The sequence below is a fragment of the Somniosus microcephalus genome, chromosome 15, assembly GCF_052327205.1.
Source record: "Somniosus microcephalus isolate GS21.2 chromosome 15, FLI_Smic_1.0, whole genome shotgun sequence".
Taxonomy (NCBI): domain Eukaryota; kingdom Metazoa; phylum Chordata; class Chondrichthyes; order Squaliformes; family Somniosidae; genus Somniosus; species Somniosus microcephalus.
Window position 1 is genome coordinate 12,521,188 of NC_141001.1, and position 19,315 is coordinate 12,540,502.

General features: G+C 46.6%; 1 protein-coding gene across 1 annotated transcript in view; it reads left to right on the top strand.

Annotated features, from left to right (window-relative positions):
* Positions 1-19,315, top strand: part of LOC147106547 (mucin-2-like) — a 54,950-nt gene that overhangs the window by 5,780 nt on the left and 29,855 nt on the right. The window contains exons 3-5 of the mRNA XM_086008476.1: positions 1,645-1,722; positions 2,874-3,135; positions 12,533-12,647. Of these exons, the coding sequence (XP_085864602.1) occupies positions 1,645-1,722; positions 2,874-3,135; positions 12,533-12,647 (455 nt within the window). The remainder of the gene's footprint in view (positions 1-1,644; positions 1,723-2,873; positions 3,136-12,532; positions 12,648-19,315) is intronic.

Genomic DNA, 19,315 nt, shown 5'->3' on the forward strand with positions numbered 1-19,315 from the left:
TCCCCTCAAATCTCCTCTAAACCTTCCACCAATTACTTTAAATCTGTGCCCCCTGGTTTCTGACCCCTCTGCTAAGGGAAATAGGTCCTTTCTATCCACTTTATCTAGGCCCCATATAATTTTCAATAAGGTCTCCCCTCAGCCTCCTCTGTTCCAAGGGAAACAGACCCAGCCTATCCAGTCTTTCCTCATAGCTAAGATTCTCTACTCCCAGCAACATCCTTGTAAATCTCCTCTGTACCCTCTCTAGTGCAATCACATCTTTCCTGTAATGTGGTGACCAGAACTGCACGCAGTACTCTAGCTGAGGCCTAACTGATGTTTTATACAGTTGAAGCATAACCTCCCTGCTCTTGTATTCTATGCCACAGCTAATAAAGGCAAGCATTCTGTATGCCTTTTTAACCACCTTATCTACCTGGCCTGCTACCTTCAGGGATCTGTGGACATGCACTCCAAGGTCCCTTTGTTCCTCTACACTACTCAGTGTCCTACCATTTAATGTGTATTCCCTTTCCTTGTTAGCCCTCCCCAAATGCGTTACCTCACACTTCTCCAGATTGAATTCCATTTGCCACTGTTCTGCCCACCTGACCAATTTATTGATATCTTCCTGCAGTCTACAGCTTCCTTCTTCAGTATCAACCACACAGCTGATTTTAATATCATCTGCAAACTTCTTAATCATACCCCCTATATTCAAGTCTAGATCATTGATATATACCACAAAAAACAAGGGACCCAGTACTGAGCCCTGCGGAACCCCACTGGAAACAGCCTTCCAGTCACAAAAACACCCATCAACCATTACCCTCTGCTTCCTGCCTCCGAGCCAGTTTTGAATCCAACTTGACACTTTGCCCTGGATCCCATGGGCTTTTAACTTAGTGACCAGTCTGCCATGTGGAACCTTATCAAAAGCCTTGCTAAAGTCCATATACACTACATCAAACGCTCTACCCTCATCTACCCTCCTTGTTACCCCCTCAAAAAATTCAATCAAGTTTGTCAGACACGACCTTCCCTTAACAAATCCGTGCTGACCATCCTTGATTAATCCGTGTCTTTCTAAATGGAAATTTATCCTGTCCTTCAGAATTCTTTCCAATAATTTTCCCACCACCGAGATTAGGGTGACTGGCCTGTAATTACTCGGTCTATCCTTTTCTCCCCTTTTAAACAAGGGTACCACATTAGCAGTCCTCCAGCCCTCCGGAACCACGTCTGAAGCCAGAGAGGATTGGAAAATGATGGTCAGGGGCACTGCTATTTCATCTTTTGCGTTGCTTAACAGCCTGGGCCTGGGGATTTATCCACTTTTAAATATGTTAAAATAGTGGACAGAGGAAAGTAACAGGAACTTGATAAACATTTACTCATATCAGAACATTAATTTAAAGCTTGAAACTGAACTTTTATATAGTTCTGTATTTTATATTGAATTCAAACACATACAATATTGGTAAACAGACAACAAATAGCATAATTTAAGAAGACAGTGATGTTCAGCCTTTGATTAATAGAACACTCTTCCAACTCAGTGTAATGTATAAGTGTCTAGTTACTACTTTATAACATGAGATAATTCACATTTTTATACTGGTTAGTTCATTATTCAAATGTAATTTTTTGTTGTGTTTTTAGATGAGGCAACAGAATCTACTTCGTTTGACAAGACTGTGGTGCTGTTTCCAGGAATACCATCAGCTCCATTTTTTACAAGTAACTAAATAATAAAATAAGTAAATTTGCCTTCCAGTTGTAAAGCTATATTCCTTTTTCCAATTGAGAAACCTAGTTAATGGGCTAAGATCCATAGTCAGGATACCATCAAGGTTCAAAAGAATAGAATAGAATAGAAGATGGGATAAATCAAGTAACAGTGATTTGATGATACCACACTATATATTTATTTAGTAAAGTCTATATATTTCAGGAGGAAGAGGAGGCTAAGGAAGATAACAAATTGCAAAGTGTTGAGGTCTCAGGAAAGAATGAGTTCCAGTAAGAACCAGTATGATAAATCCTAATTTCAACATAGTGAGGGTGCAGGTGGGAGAAAAATTATGTAGAATCACATGTGATGATTAGAAGGAGCAAGAGAAGAAAGTTCAGAGGGTTTATGACCATAGTAGCACAATTACAATAGAGAGAGAGGGACAATAAATATTGCATTGAGGAAGAACGCTGGAGGCTAGAAAAGAGAGGGAGAACCATTCCATTGAGAAGCTTTTCTTGTATTCTGCCCACAAGTGTGTGAGATGCTAACAGCACCTCTCCAGAAATGTGGGTAGTATCCAATTCTGGAATGGATTGTGCTTCATAGAGAATGAAAAGCTATTCAAACAAAAAACAGTGTTTGTTAGGAAAGAGAAATCAGGCTTCCTGGAGGCATCATTGTAATGGAGGAGATGTGGGAGTTCTATCTGAGGTCTGAGGAGGTAGTGATCCATTAAAGGGAGGAGGTGGTAGCTCTTAGGAACTTGAAAAAAATCAACCTATGAAGCATGTTCTTATAGACCAGCCTGTGCCAGCTTTATCTGATTAAGTAAGCAACGTTCTCTGCGTCACACAAAACAATTTACCAGGTTAGTAAACAGAAGGATGATCAGGAAAATGTGATCAGAGGCAATAATCTCTTTGCTGATCACATTTGGTGGAAGTATTTTTTTAAATTTCTTTAAACAAGGATGAATTAAATGAACAAATACATTACAAATGTTATTACTTTGGCAGATATAAAACCTATTGCAGTATGACCTTGTTGTGGCAGCCAGTACCATAACTGCACCAGCTGCTCTGCTGACTAAATCTTCCAAAAAAACTCCCTATGTAACTCCTCAAAATAATTATACACTATTCTCAATTCATAGGTCACAATCCAGACCACAATTACCGTGTTTGCAGTACCTGGGGAAATTACCACTTTAAAATCTTTGATGGAGATGTTTATCATTTTCCTGGAACCTGCAATTATGTCTTCGCTTCCCAATGTTTGAGTACTTATGAGGAATTCAACATCCAGATGAGGCGTACCACTGTTGATGGCCTTCCAAGGATCACTCAAATTGTCATGAAAATTGACGGATCAGTTGTTGAAGTACATAATTCAACTATTTCAGTCGATGATAATGTGTAAGTATTTTGTAATTTAATGCTTTCATTTTGCTTTTTTCAACATATAACAATGTAACAGAACATTGCATAGTGTAACGGTTGAAGGGTGAGTTGTAGAATCATAGAATGTTACAGCACAAAAACAGGGCATTTAGCCTATCAAATCTGCACCAGTCTTTTTCTCCACATGAACCACCATCTAATCCTATTCTCCTGCTCACTCCCCATACCCCTTAATATGTCTCTTTTACAAACACCAACCTAATTCCCTTTTAAAATAATTTCTGGATTCTGCATCAACAACATTCTAACCACGCTTGTGTAGTAATTTGTTTCTCTAACTTTCACTTTAATTCCTTTTGTGATTAACTTAAATTTGTACCTTCCTGTTACCATCTTGCTGACCAATGGAAACAATCTATCACTAGTTACCCGCTCGTGACCTTTCGTGATCATGAAACATCTATCAGGTCATCCCTTAAACTTCTTAGCCCTGGTGGAAAAAAATAACTCCTCAAGTCTCACTTTGTAACTATGCCTCTTCATCCCTGGTACCATCCTAGTGAAGCTATGCTGCATATTTTCCATTGCTTTTGTGTTTCCAATAATGGGTGCCCAAAGTGTGCTCAATACTTCAACTTTAACAAAGCTCTTGTTCAAGTTCAACATTACCTCCTTGCTTCTTTAATGTATGCCTCCAGCCAAACAACAAGGATTCCATTTGCCTTTTTAATGCCTATCTACCTGTGCTGTTACCTTCGATGATTGGAGTATCTGCACACCAAGACCCCTCTAATCTTCTACATCATTTAAATTCTAGCCATCAAAAGTGTTCATCTTTTGCCTAGTTTTATTTCCAAAATGTATTACCTCACATTTCTCAATTGAACTGCTTCCATCTGTCTACCTAGCCAATTTGGTGTCATCAGCAAATTTTGATATTATTCCCTCAGTTCCTAAATCCACCAGTTATATATAAAGTAAGTAAGAGCAGTCCCAACATTGGACCCATGTGAAACATTGCTCACCACAATCTGGAGCCAATATAATGAAAAAACATCGATTTCCATGTTTTATCCTGTTGTGTATGACATTGATAACAGGAGCAAACAGTCTGTACAGCAATGCACATGGTGTCCGTAATAAAAGAGGGGAACTGGAGGCAATAATACATTGCAAAGAACCAGATATAGTAGGGATTATTGAGACATGGCTACAGAAAAATCAGGACTGGGAATTAAACATGGAAGGGGATAACATAGCTAGAAAAGATAGAGAGGGAAAAGGGGGAGGTGGACCAGCTATACTTATTAGAGATAACATAATGGAAGTAGAAAAAAGTGATGCAGCCATCAGTAAGACAGAAATAGAATCCATGTGGAGAGAAAAAAAAAAGATAAATTACACTAATAGGGGTAATAGTAGAAGGGAGGCGGAGGAAGAAATATGCAAACAAAATTAGGGAAATGAGTAAAAACATAGAATAATAATCATGGGGGATTTCAACTACCCCAAAATTAATTGGCCAGAAGAGGTAGGTAAAAGGGATAAGGGACTGGAGTTCCTACAATGTGTAAGAAGCCCAAGGGACGATTCGCGACTGGATCTAGTAATGGGGAATGACCAGAGCAGATAAGAGAAATAAATGTGGGGGAATATCTAGGCAATAGTGACCGTAATATAATAAGCTTTAAGATAATAATTGAGAAGGACATAAATATGACGAAAACCAGGGTAATAGATTGGAGAAAAGCTGATTTTGAGGGGCTGAGAATAGAACTTGGGAAAATAAAATGGACAACAATATTGGCAAACAATGATGTAGAACAGCAATGGGAAATATTTAAAATGGTGCTCAACAGAGTGCAGGAAAAATATATTCCACTAAAAGACAAGAACAAACTAAACACGAATGAGACACCATGGATGAATAAAGACATAAGGGAAAAATTGACGGGAAGGAAATAGGCATACGCTAAGTACATAGACAGCAGGGGAAAGCATGTCAAGGGAGACTATCAAGCGATTAGGAGAGAAGTCAAAAACACAATCAGGAAAGCAAAGAGGAACTATGAAATTAAATTATCAAGGAATATAAAACAAAATGGTAAAATATTCTGCAGGCACATAAATAAAAAAATGAAAGTCGGGATGGAAATAGAGCCACTGAGGGATGGACATGATAAAGTCACAGGTAGCGATAGCGAAATGGCAGAAATATTAAATAATTACTTTTCTTCAGTATTTACCAGGGAGACATTGGACGATGAGGTTAGAAATTATATAACCCCATTTAAAATAAAAAGAGGAGAAATATTAAGTAAACTAATCAAACCCAAAGAGGATAAAACCCCTGGTCCATATGGATTGCATCCACGCATTTAAAAAAAAATTTAGAGAAGAGATAGCAGAGGCACTATTGCACATAGAGTCATAAGAGTCATAGGGGGAGAAATTGGGTTGTTAGCGCCACCGATTATTGCCTAAAGAGGCCGAAAAGTGGGGCGATAGCCAATTTCTGTGTGGTCGCAGGGAACCTAGCACCTCGCCCCATATTGATCATGCATTTAGCGCTGGCGCAAAAGCTTAGCGCGCGCTCGCGGGCGCAGGCTGATCATGACTTCATTCCATGGTGCAACGCCTTTTTAGCGCACCGGACCGGAAATTGGGTGGTACCCGCCTCTGTTGCGCCTGGCGCTAATAGTGACAGCTCACTGGAATGTTCCCCAGGCACTCTCGGAGTAGGGGGGCGCTGTTTAAAGGGGACACCACTGTTCTGAAAACGTCAGCCCTTTTGTGAACGCAACTTGTTGGCTGGTTTGATACAGTTGAGCAGCTGCAGTGCTAGAGCCTTATTGCCATTCAACCAGCGGTGCCAGAGGACCTTTAGCCCTGTGAACATTACCTAGCTGCTGGTAAGAGCTTACAACCTTAACCTTGATCACTCTTATTATGGGGGCTGCTCTGGAAGGGAACATCCTGCTGCTAGAACATCTTGAGAGGGCACAGAGACGGAGGGAGAGAGGGCCAGGAGTGGCCAGATGGAGGAGGGCCAACAGACGTCGCCACACCAGACCTTACGCAGCGAGGGTTTTCAGACAGCAGTTCTCCTACCACAACATGTTGGAGCAGCAGTGTGTCAGAAGGCTGCGATTCTATAAGGAGGTGGTGACTGAGCTGTGCCAGCTGCTTCAGGATGATCTTCTGCCGCGCATACGGTGCAGGACATCTCTGTCGGTGCCTGTAAAGGTTACTGTAGCCCTCAATTTCTTTGCCAGCGGCTCCTTTCAGGCCGCGACTGGGGACATAGCTAACATTTCCCAGTTTGCGGTGCATTGCTGCATCCGCCAAGTTACAGATGCCCTATATAACAGGAGGCGGCAATTTATTTCGTTCCCTTTGACACCGGAGAAGCAGCAGGAGCACGCAGAAGGCTTCGCGGCAATAGCTGGCTTCCCCACGGTGCAGGGCGCCATTGACTGTACGCACGTGGCTTTGCGGGCGCCTGTGAACAATCCCGAGGATTACCGCAACCGCAAGGGGTTCCACTCCCTTAATGTACAGCTGGTGTGTGACCACCGGCTGCTGATCCTCGCGGTTAACGCACAATTCCCTGGCAGCAGCCACGACGCTTTCATCCTGCGTCAGACCACAGTGACAGACCTTTTCGAGGCCCCGGCTCACCCACGAGGCTGGCTTCTCGGAGACAAGGGCTATCCTCTGTGCCCATGGCTTATGACCCCGCTACGTTCGCCCAGCACCCAGGCAGAGGAGAACTACAACTCCAGTCATCAGGCGACGCGGAACACTGTGGAGCACACAATCGGCGTGCTGAAGCAGTGGTTCCGATGTCTCGACCATTCGCGGGGCGCCCGGCTGTACTCGCCGGAGCGAGTCACCCACATCGTCGTTGTTTGCTGCATGCTCCACAACCTCGCCATCCAACGCACCCAGCCAATGCCAGCCGAGCTTGAAGGACCAGCAGAGGAGGAGGAGGAGGAGGAGGCGGAGGCGGCGGAGGAGGAGGAGGAGGAAGACGGGAGGGTTCCCGAAACTGGAAGGGCCGTTCGTCAGAGGCTCATAACGACTCGTTTCTAGGCCCCACTGACGGATTGCTTGGTGTGTTTGGGAGAGGACTGTCCGGTTCACCCAAAGCCTATGAAGGACAGAATAAGTGTAAATAGTTTAGATGTCCAGTGTAAATAAAAAAATGTCTTTATTTTCAAAAAAGTGGAGCCTTCCAACTACATAAAGCAATTGCAGCAGAAAGCAAATCTAATGAAATAACACTTAAGTAACGGCTTAACACATAACTAAGGATTTAACACTTAAGTAACGGCTTAACACATAACTAAGGATTTAACACAAAAGTAACGGCAAAATACATAACTACGGATTTAACACATCAGCAAGGAAATACAACTTTAATGTCTGCCAAACCCGCGACAGTAACCAACACATCCCCATCATTCACAAGAGCTGTAGAGGGCCTTGAAATGTTCAACCTCGCCATCTCCGAAGCTCCCTCTACTTTTGACCCCTTGATGGGCTTCGACTTCTCTCTCTGGAACGCCCCCTTCCCTCCCTGCAGCTCCTCCTTAATTGGACCCCAGTGGCTGCATCAAGGCTGGGGGAGGCCTGCTGAGTGGCCGAAAGCACAGAAGCCCCTGAGGGATGGGCAGGACGACCTCTGGGCTTGGAGGGCCCGGGTGCTGACTGCTCCAACTGCTCATGGGCGGATGCAGTCTGTCCTGCAGGTGGTAGCAGCTGCAGTGGAGGCGTGCCAGTGGTGGCATCAGGAATGCTGACATCCTGAGAGCGGACACCTGCTCCGTGGGCGTGTGACACACTGGCACTCTGACGGGGCAGCAGCGCAGCATGCGCCCCAATCGGCTGGCCCACAGATTGATGCCCTGCTGTGGTGCTGCAAGGGCCCCGGGTAATCCTACCTGATCCTTCAACGGTGGCAGCAGTCAATGCTCGCGTGGCCTCAATCTGCGCCTGCATGAGGCCAGCGAGTGACTGCGTGGCAGGTGCCAGTGCTTCGATGAAGCCCTGGAAAGTCCTTCCCAGTGCTTCGGTGAAGCCCTGGACAGTCCTTTCCAGTGCTTCGGAGAAGCCCTGGACACTCCTTTCCTGTGCATCGGTGAAGCCCTGGACAGTCCTTTCCTGTGCATCGGAGAAGCATTGGACACTCCTTTCCAGTGCTTCAGAGAAGCCCTGGACACTCCTTCCTGTGCATCGGTGAAGCCCTGGACAGTCCTTTCCTGTGCATCGGAGAAGCATTGGACACTCCTTTCCTGTGCATCGGTGAAGCCCTGGACAGTCCTTTCCTGTGCATCGGAGAAGCCCTGGACAGTCCTTTCCTGTGCATCGGAGAAGGCCTGCGCACTCCTTTCCTGTGCTGCACCGAAGTCCTGGAGACTCCCTGCCAGTGTACTGCAGCGATCAGCTCATTGTGCCTGAGCCGAGCCTGGGCGCTCATTTCAGCTAGGGACCGAACCTCCTCTGCGCTCTGTGCAGCAGTCATGGTGGCCTGACTCGGCCTCCGGGGAGACGGCCCCCAAGCTTCCCTTCCCCCCCTGCGTTGGTGCAGCCCGCTGGTTCCTGGAGCTGGTTCCTCATCAGAGGCACCCCCCCCCCGCTCCCCTCCAGGGAAGAACTATCCCCACTCTGCAGCTGGCGTGCCTCCCCTGAGGCTGGCACGGAAGGTCCGGCTTCCTCCAGCTGGTCGCCTCCGGACTCAGTGGGACTGGCAGCTTGAGGGCCCGGCTCCCCATCTGGTGATGCAGCATCTGAAAGCAGGGAGGTTGAAGAGTGGCTTTAGCGAGAGGAGAGGGTGGCAGCAAGGGATGCAAGATTGGTGCAATGCTATGACATGGGTCCACAGTGAAAAAGCATGCCGGTGGGGGGTCACAAGTGGAAGGACACAGATCAAAAAGGTCATAACCTTACCATCGCCGTGCACAATGGGGTCGGCTGCTCCACTAGTGACAGAACCAGTCAGGCGGCCGCCAACAATCTGGTGGACTCGCTCCTCCAGGTCCGTCAGGTTCTGGAGGTTTGGAGGTCCTCCACCGGTCCAGAGCTGTTCTCACCAGTTCCTTGCCAGCTTGGACTGCAGGAGAAAGGACAGGAAATGATGAGACATCATGGCCTCATCTGTCATGTCATGCCCCCCTTGGTGGAATAGCCCGGACATCATGGCCTCATCTGTCATGTCATGCCCCCCCTTGGTGGAATAGCCCTGACATCATGGCCTCATCTGTCATGTCATGCCCCCCTTGGTGGAATAGCCCTGACATCATGGCCTCATCTGTCATGTCATGCCCCTCTTGGTGGAATAGCCCTGACATCATGGCGTCAGCTGTATGTGCAAGTGTGTTCCCAGAAAGGGCCATGGGTGCGTGCTGACAGATGGCCAGTGGGGCATGGCGCACCCATTGGCCAAAAAGTCAGGTGCAGAAGAAGGCATGAAGAGGACTGCAAAAACATCACTCACCCTGACGACCCGAGTGAGGTCGTTGAATTTCTTGCAGCACTGCAATGGAGTCCTGACCACCAAGCTGCTGGAGTTCACCCTCTGAGTGATGGCCCTCCATGCTCTGCGGTAATCCTGCTGACAAGGCCTCCTGCCATTGTCCGCGTACAGGACCGCTCAACGGCACTCCACTCCCCCTACCAATGCATCTAATGCATCATCCGTGAAGCGCTCTGCTCTTTGCCTTGCCCTCTCCATCCTCAGAAAGTTTTTAGTGCCAAACAAAACACAGCGCCGAAATTCAGTTCTGCAGGGCGCAGAGTGTGGCTGCTTATCCTTCTGGACCCACCCCTTTAAGAGCTGGCCGGCTCCTGGCTCTCTCGTGATCATCGATGATTGACTGCGCCTGCGCTGCACCCGGTCGCCCCGATATTGAGTTGCACCGCCATGTTAGTGCCCTAAGTCTACCGTGCAACGCCTGATTTAGCGCCGCGATCACCTTAGGGGCGCTACGACCCAATATCGCGCTAGGTGGCACTAAATTGCGCCTGGCGCAAAACTTTGCGCAGCGCCAAGTCTAACGCCCCAAGCGGGGCTATACCCAATTTCTAGGCCATAGAGTCATAACGGCACAGAAGGAGGCCATTCGGCCCATCGAGTCCATGAATAATTCGTTAGAAAAAGGTGTAGTGCCACGATACCTAAATTTAAGAAAGCAGATAGAACATGTCCAGGGATCTATAGACCAGTCAGTTTAACATCGGTCGTAGGAAAAATAATGGAATCCTTGTTAAAGGAGAAAATAGAAAAACATCTAGAAACCAAAAATATAATAATGAATAGTCAGCATGGATTTCAAAAGGGAAAATTTTGGTTGACCAACCTCATTGAATTCTTTGAAGAGGTGACAGAGAGAGTAAACAAGGGTAATGCAGTAGATGTAATTTATCCAGATTTCCAAAAGACCTTTAATAAGGTGCGATGCAATAGACTAATGAATAAGGTCAGAGCAAATGAAGTCAGGGAACAGGTAGCAAAATGAATAGCTAGCTGGCTGCATGACAGAAAGCAGAGAGTAGGGGTAAAGGGAAGCTATTCAGAGCGGCAGAAGGTGGAAAGTGGTGTCCCGCAAGGATCAGTGCTGGGACCACTGTTGTTCACAATTTATATTAACGATTTAGACTTTGGAATCAAAAACACAATTTCTAAATTTGTGGATAATATCAAATTGGGGGGAGGGGGTTAGTAAATATTGAGGAGGACTGCAGCAAATTACAAGAAGACATTAATAAACTTGCAGAATGGGCATATAATTGGCAAATGAATTTCAACACAGAGAATTGTGAGGTATTACATTTTGGGAGGAAGAATAAGGAGTTCACATGTTACTTGGAAAATAAGAATCTAAATGGGGTAGAGAAGCAAAGGGATCTGGGAGTACAAATACACAAATCACTAAAAGTAGCGATGCAGGTTAATAAGGCCATAAAAAAGCAAACCAAGCACTCGGGTTTATTTCTAGAGGGATAGAATTGAAAAGTAGAGAAGTTATCCTAAACTCGTATCGAACCTTGGTAGGACCACACTTGGAGTACTGTGTACAATTCTGGTCATCATATTATAAAAAGAATATAGAAGGACTGGAGAGGATGCAAAAAATATTTACAAGGATGATACCAGAAATGCGAGGTTATACCTATCAGGAAAGGATGAACCGGCTGTGTCTCTTTTCTCTTGAAAAGAGAAGGCTGAGGGGGTGACCTAATAGAGGTCTTTAAAGTTATGAAAGGTTTTGACACAGAGAGAATGTTTCCACTTGTGGGGAAGAGCAAAACTAGAAGCCATCAATATAAGATAGTCACCAAGAAATTAAATAGGGAATTCAGAAGGAACTTCTTTACCCAGAGAGTGGTGAGAATGTGGAACTCGCTGCCACAGGGAGTGGTTGAGACGAATAATATAGATGGATTTAAGGGGAGACTAGATAAGCATATGAGGGAGAAGGGAATAGGGGGTTATGCTGATAGAGTTAGATGAGGAAGGATTGGGGGAGGCTCGAGTGGAGCATAAACACCGGCATGGACTGGTTGGGCTGAATGGCCTGTTTCTGTGCTGTATTTTCTATGTAATTCTATGTAAAAACGCATCAGAATGTGTATCATGGGCATTTGCATTGTAAAGCTGGCAGTAGAGAGTACATAGTTCTGAGTTATTCCCGAATCACTTCCAGGTATAATCTGCTCTTGAACAGAGTTCAAGAGATCATTCCCCTCCAAAGAGAGGCTGATTATCTCTACATTTCATTCAGTTTTGAAAATCTTTGTTTCAGAGCAAAGGTTTTACAATGCAATAAAAGTGAATCTCAGCCTAACGCTGCATGAAACTTTTCACACATTTTTAAGTTCAAATCAATACAACAACTGGAACTGACACTTCTGAGCACCCACATCATAGCAAGTCTTCCCAAGACAATTGCACACTGAGCAGGAATAAAGCTCACGGAAGTCACCAAAGATGTGGTCAAAGAGATAAGTTTTAAGGAAGTTTTTGAAGGTGGGAAGATATTTAACAAGGATGAGGGGTTTTCTGAAGATAATTTTATAGTGCAGAATTAGTAAACAAGAAGAATTTTTTCAAGTCAATATAAATAAAGAAAGAACTTTCATTTATATCGTACTGGAAAATGAACTCCAGTCAAGGTTGGTGAGGATGGGATAATGGGTGAGAAGGATAGAATGCGAGTGACGGAGTTTTGGATGAGTTGGAATTTGTGCTGGAGTAGGGTGGAGCTAGGCGTGTTGGACAGAGTTGCAAATGGAATTAAGAAACAAGGAATCTGTTTTGTAAATAATCACATCATTATGCAGTTATTGAGACCATTAAATTACAAACCATGTTGAAAACTGGGATAACTGCTTGTTTTTCTTATCCTAGGTTAATACTACCTTACACCCATTCTGGAATAATGATCGAGAAAGTCAGCAATTACACCCGTATCACTGCAAAGATCGGCCTGACTCTCATGTGGAATGGAGATGATGCCCTCATGGTATGAGAATTTCTACATTAGCTGAAATTTAAACAGATATAGTATTACAACACTAAACATGTTTCACCATTCTATTTTCATAGAGTTCTTGCTGTGTTTCAAATTCCTTATCATATGTAAATGATGGATGTTGTGTTTTTCCCTTTCCTCCTCCTCATCAGTTCCTTTCTTAGAACCATTTTCCTTTCCTTAATTGAGAGAGCAGGCAGGTGCCTGATTCCTAGGCATCTGACGGTGCTGCTCTTCAGCCAACTGTTGAGTCATTTGAGGCTGATGCAGTTTGACTCTTCCTCTAATTTTCATTTGATCTTCTTTCTGTAACCAACTGCCTCCTCAAACGTCTCTCCCCAAACACCAAGTGTGAAGAGTTCATGGATTTCTTTGCAACTGAAATCGAGTATCTCTGTGCAACCTCTTCCACTATATCCACCCCTTCCCCTTGGCCCCAGTCTGCTGCAGCCTTCCATGCTTCTTCTTAGGCTGCCCCTCGGAACCGAGGATGACTTGCTTCCACATTAAAAATGAGTTCTCAGGTTACTGATGAGTCCAATGCCGAACCTACAGTCTCTGTCACAGGTGGGGCAGACGGTAGTTGAAGGGGCGGGTGGGTGGGGTGCTTGGGTTGACGTGCGCTCCTTGCACTGCTTGCGCTTGGCTTCTGCTTGCTCCCGGCGAAGAGACTCGAGGTGTTCGGCGCCTTCCCGGATGCTTCTCCTCCACTTTGTGCGGTCCTGGGCCATGGATTCCCAGGTGTCAGTGGGGATGTTGCACTTTTTCAAGGAGGCTTTGAGAGTGTCCTTGAAGTGTTTCCTCTGCCCACCTAGGGCTCTCTTGCCATGCCGGAGCTCCGAGTAGAGCGCTTGTTTTGGGAGTCTCGTATCGGGCATGCAGACGATGTGACCCGTCCATTGGAGCTGATCGAGCGTGGTCAAAGCTTTGATGCTGGGGATGTTGGCCTGAGCGAGAACACTGACGTTGGTGCGCCTATCCTGCCAGTGGATTTGCAGGATCTTGCAGAGGCAGCGTTGGTGGTACCTCTCCAGTGCTTTGAGGTGCCTGCTGTACATGGTCCATGTCTCTGAGGCATACAGCAGGGCGGGTATCACTGCTGCTCTGTAGACCATGAGCTTAGTGCTGGGTTTGAGGCCCTGGTCTTCAAACACTCTCTTCCTCAGGCAACCGAAGGCTGCACTGGCTCACTGAAGGTGGTGTTGGACTTTGTCATCGACGTCTGCCCTTGTTGACAGTAGGCTCCCATGCACTATAGCTCTGAACCCCCATCTCTATGCATCTTCTCCCCATCTCTCTTCCTGCCCTCTCCAAGTTTATATCGGCTATGAGACCCACCTCCATCTCCTTTAATCCTCTTTCCACTCAACATCAGACCACCCAAGTATCTTTCCTGCCCCCATGCTAGCTTATGTTGTCAGTAATTCCCTATCTTCAGCACTGTCCTTCTTTTCAAAACTGCCGTGATCACCCCCATTTTGAAAATTATTTTTTCCATCCTTAACAATTAGTACTCCATCTCCAAAGCCCCTTTCATCTCAGGACCATGAATGTTTCGTCACCTTTGCCCATCTTTCCCCTAACAGTGTGTTTGAATCCATCCAGTCCAGTATCTGAGCACCACACAGCAGCAAATCAGCCCGAACCAAAGTTATGACAAACATCCTCTGTGACTGTAACCATGGTGCTTTTTCCATCCTTGCCCTCTTGACTTCTCTGCAGTGTTTGACATGGTCAATAATGCTACCCTCCTCTAATGCTTCTCTTCTGTTGTCCAGCTCTGCGGAATTTTCCTTGCATTGTTCCAGTCTTACCTGAACATATTGGCCTAGAAATTCACTAGCCTTAGCGCCGCTTTTGAGGCGCTAGAGGGACTAGCGCCAGAGTTATGGCCAGTTTAAAAATTCCCTGGGGCCCTAAATCGGCGTTGCACCGGTAGCGCTGCGCCGGCACCGATGACGTCATCGGTGTGCGCAGCGTCCCGGTTGCCGTGGTAACCCGCCCGAACTCCGAAATTGACTTGCGGCCGCCTCGCCCGTGGCAGCCGCAAGCAACGTTCTGGCAGAGGTGCCTTACTCCAGTTTGCGCCGGCGCATTAAAGGCCCCGCGGCGGCCGGCCACTTTCCCGCCGGCCGCCTGCCCGCAGCTCCCTCCCCGGACTTCCCCCCCCCCCCCCCCGGAACAGATGCAAGCCCGGCACTTGTCCGAGGTGCCGGGCTCATTTTTAAGCTGATTTGCGCGGGCCGCGGCCGGGTGCAGGCAGCTCCTCCTTAACGGGAGGAGGAGGCCTGCACGTCCCCAGCCTGCCGCACCGCATCGGGTGCCGCAGCGCCGGAATTGCGGCGCGAAACGGCAGTTAGCGCCGATGTACCGCCGCAAAGACCCTTCAGTAGCGTCGGCAGCCGTTTGGGCGCGGCGCCACTGAATTTTTGGCGCGCGCAGGGGACTTAGCGCCGGCACTAACTTCCGGCGCTAAAGCCCTGGCTAAGCCAAAACCCAATTTCTAGGCCATTATGGTCACTGTTTGCAAAATGCTCCCTTACTGTCAGATTATTAATTAATTCTGGCTCATTACGATGTCTAGTATGGACTGTTCCCTTGTTGGTTCTAAAACATATTTGAAAGCTGTCCTGGATACGCTCTATAAATTACGATGAGCTATTTTGCATCTCCCAATCTATGTGAAAATACATGCTTCTCTGGTCTCCGTATTTAATCATCCCGCTACTACATCACTACTATAAGGAGATGTATAAACAACTCCCACCAGAGTCTTGAATCCTTTGCTGTTTCTTAATTCTACCAGAGTGTTTCCACTGCCTCATCACCCTTACTGATATTCTTTCTTTCAACTGCTGTAATACTGTCTTTTAGCAATATTGCTACTGCTACTTGTTACGTCCGTGTATAATCAGACACAGACTGCGGAGAACGGTACAAACGGTGTTTACTCAACGTGGCTCAGACTGCAACTGAACTGTACAGATTACTACTCAACGTTATATACAGGTGTGGTCACTGCCGGTACTACAGTATACATGAGCTGTAAAAAGTAGTTCCCTCCCTTAAAGGTACATACATTACAATTCCTCCCCTTTTAGATTAACAGTACCATAACACTCATTTAACAATTAAATATCAAACTAATTACAATTAACACTTTTAACATGCAACATTAGCTGAAAATAGTCTATTTATAAATTCAGTCTTTGGGGAGGCTTCCTGATCCTTTCTGGATAGCGCCTTTCCCAAGTGTCTTGCTCTTGGTGCGGAGGCGATTTTGGCCCCCTGTCGTCGGTTGGTTCATCAGCTTCCAATGCTACTGTTTCTGGGGTAGATGCTACCTGTACGTCGGGTTCATCACCAGGTACGTATGGGCGAGGCATGGGGTTGACTTGTTCCTGTGACTCTAGGACCTGGTCAGCATGGCGTCTCACGATGCTCTCCCCAACGTCCACTGTGTACATTAGTGGGCCCTGCCGTGTGCATATCGTTCCTGGCTGCCATTTTTCTGTTCGGTAGTCGCGGGCCAAGACTGGTTGCCCTACATTGAAGCTCCTTGTTGGCTTCTCATGGATGTGCTGGAATTGCTTACTCTCAACATCTCTTCGTACGTTTGGTCTGAGCAAATCCAGGCGAGATCTTAACCTTCGGTTAAAGAACATCATGGCTGGGGCCTGGTTGGTGACTGCATGTGTCGCATTCCGGTAGGCGAACAGGAAATTGTCCACCTTGTGCTGCAGCGGAATGTTGTCATTGTACATAGCCTTTATTGCCTTCTTAAAGGTTTGTACGAACCTCTCAGCCAATCCATTTGTGGCTGGATGATATGGGGCGGATGTGTAATGCCTTACCCCATTCTTTTTCAAGAACCTCCGGAACTCTTCGGACACAAACTGTGGTCCGTTGTCGGAGCAAATCTGTTCTGGCAAGCCATTCCTGGCAAAAATGGTCCGTAGGACTGCAATAGTTTTCTCCGTGGTGGTGGAGGACATTTTGATGACCTCAGGCCATTTCGAGTGCGCATCCACGGCTATTAAAAACATTGAGTCCATGAATGGACCAGCAAAATCAATATACACCCGTTGCCATGGAGATGAGGGCCACTCCCATGGGTGTAGAGGGGCCTGTGGTGGTGCATTTTGGACTTTCTGGCATCCTGAGCAGCTCTTGGTCAGGTCCTCGATTTGTTTATCGATTCCCAGCCACCACACATAAGCCCTGGCTAGGCTTTTCATTTTTACCCCTCCCAGATGACCCTCATGAAGCTCATTGAGCACTCTATCCCTTAACTTGGGTGGAATTACCACTCGGGATCCACACATCAAGGTCCCCCGGCACACTGACAGCTGTTCTCTCCTTGTTGAGAATGCTGGCAACAGTGAGTCGCCATGTGCTGGCCATCCCTTCACCGTCAAATCATATGCCCGAGACAGTGTCGGGTCATTTCGGGTTTCCTTTTTGATACAAGCGTTAGTTACCGGTAGGTATTCAACTATAGTTGAATGGAACATTTCGACAGGATCCACTGCTGGTGCTTCCTCCGCAGTAAGCAGTGGCAGGCGTGATAGCCCATCAGCATTTCCATGCTGTTTCGTGCCCTTATATTCAATCTCATAGTGGTGCGCCCCTAGAAAAAGTGACCATCTTTGTAGTCGTTGCGCAGTCATCGCCGGAACGCCCTTCTTTGGATTAAAAATAGAGACAAGAGGCTGGTGATCAGTCAGCAAGGTGAATTTCTGCCCGTGCAGATAGTGATTGAACTTTTTCACTCCCCACACTAGGCTGAGGGCCTCCCTGTCAATCTGGGCCGTCTGAGAATTTGTGCGACAGCACCGCTCCAATGCCGTAGCGTGACGCATCACATGCCAACCGAATTGGTAATGCTGGGTTGTAATGGGCCAATACCTCTTTCGATGTGATTAGTGTTTTGCTCTTCTGGAAAGCTCGTCTACATTCGTCACTCCACTTCCATGGCACCCCAGTTTGCAGTAGGGTGTTCAGTGGGTGTAGTATTGTAGACAAATTTGGCAAGAACTTATGGTAGTAGTTTACCAGCCCGAGGAACGACCTCAGTTGTGACACATTTTCTGGTGCTGGAGCCTTGACTACTGCCTCAATCTTCTCTGGGGACTTATGTAACCCCTCTTTATCGATAACGTGGCCACAATACAAGATCTGTTTTCTAAAAAACTCGCATTGGGGCGGTTAGCTCGGAGCCCATATTCCTGCAAGCTAGTGAGCACTTGCTGCAGGTTGGCAAGGTGATCACTGTCATTTTCGCCCGTGACCAGGATGTCGTCCAAATAACACTGGGTCCCTGGGATCCCTTGCAGGACTTGTTCCATTGCCCTCTGCGAAATAGCCGGAGCTGATGCTACCCCGAATACCAGCCGGTTGTATTGGTAGAGACCTTTATGGGTGTTGATTGTGAGGTATTTTTTTAATGCTTCTTCTACCTCCATTTGCAGATACGCCTGGGCCAGATCAATCTTAGTGAAGCGTTTCCCTCCAGATAGCGAGGCGAAAATATCTTCAATCCGCGGAAGTGGATATTATACAGTGTGAAGGACCAGGTTCACTGTTACCTTAAGTCCCCACAGATGCGAACCTTCCTTGGTTCCCCAGGCGTGCTGCTCAACGACTTTTTCATCACAGGGACGATGGGTGTAGCCCACTCGCTCCAGTCTACCTTGGGCAGTACACCTGAACGTTCCAGACTCTCCAGCTCTGCTTTGACGGCTGGGCGGATCGCATAAGGTACCAGTGTGGCCTCCTGTTATCAGATGCCCACTCTCACCTGCATGAAATCAGGATGTCCTCCAGTAATATCCTGAATAGGTCTCAAGCATAAAGTTGCTTGCTGCATTATTCACAGTACTGTAATACAGAGAGACATCCACCTTGAGGAGCAACAGCAGGAGTCCTCCAAATATTAGGAAGAGATCCCACAGGAGGCTGAAGCAGAAGAGAAGCCAGCACCAGTTGCCCTTTTACCATTTGCTAGAGCCACTCATCAAACTTTGATAAAGTAAACTCCCACCTCCCATTTCGTGCAATCCAATACAAACCACACCAGAACTAGGACCAGCCTGCTCGTTCCACAGCAACGCCATTCCTCAGTACATTTTTTACTTCAGCATCATCAATCAAAATTAAAACGCACAACATAAAAATTATTCAAATTTATTTCTTGATCAAAAATGGAAATGTCCCTCAAATAGTGACCTCTCCTAGTGCTCTCTTCCTATCACTGGTAGAGTTCTTGCTTTTCGCATGCTTCGTCTTGGTACTAACCCATTGGCGGGAGCAGGGAAGATGGCTGCTGGCTGAGTATCAGCAAGATGCTCCTGAGATCAAGATGGCTTTCAAACTCTGTGAGTAAGGCCCTCAGGTGGGCCTTGTTCAGGTTGCTGCTTTTCTACTGGCATAGAGGCAGCCTGGTCATAAGAACATAAGAACATAAGAAATAGGAGCATGAGTAGGCCATTCGGCCCTTCGAGCCTGCTCCGCCATTCAATGAGATCATGGCTGATCTACTGCCTCAACTCCATTCACCGGCCCTATCGCCATATCCCTTGATGCCCTTACTAGTCAGAAATCTATCGACTTCTGTTTTGAAAATACCCAATGACTGAGCCTCCACAGCCCTCTGGGGT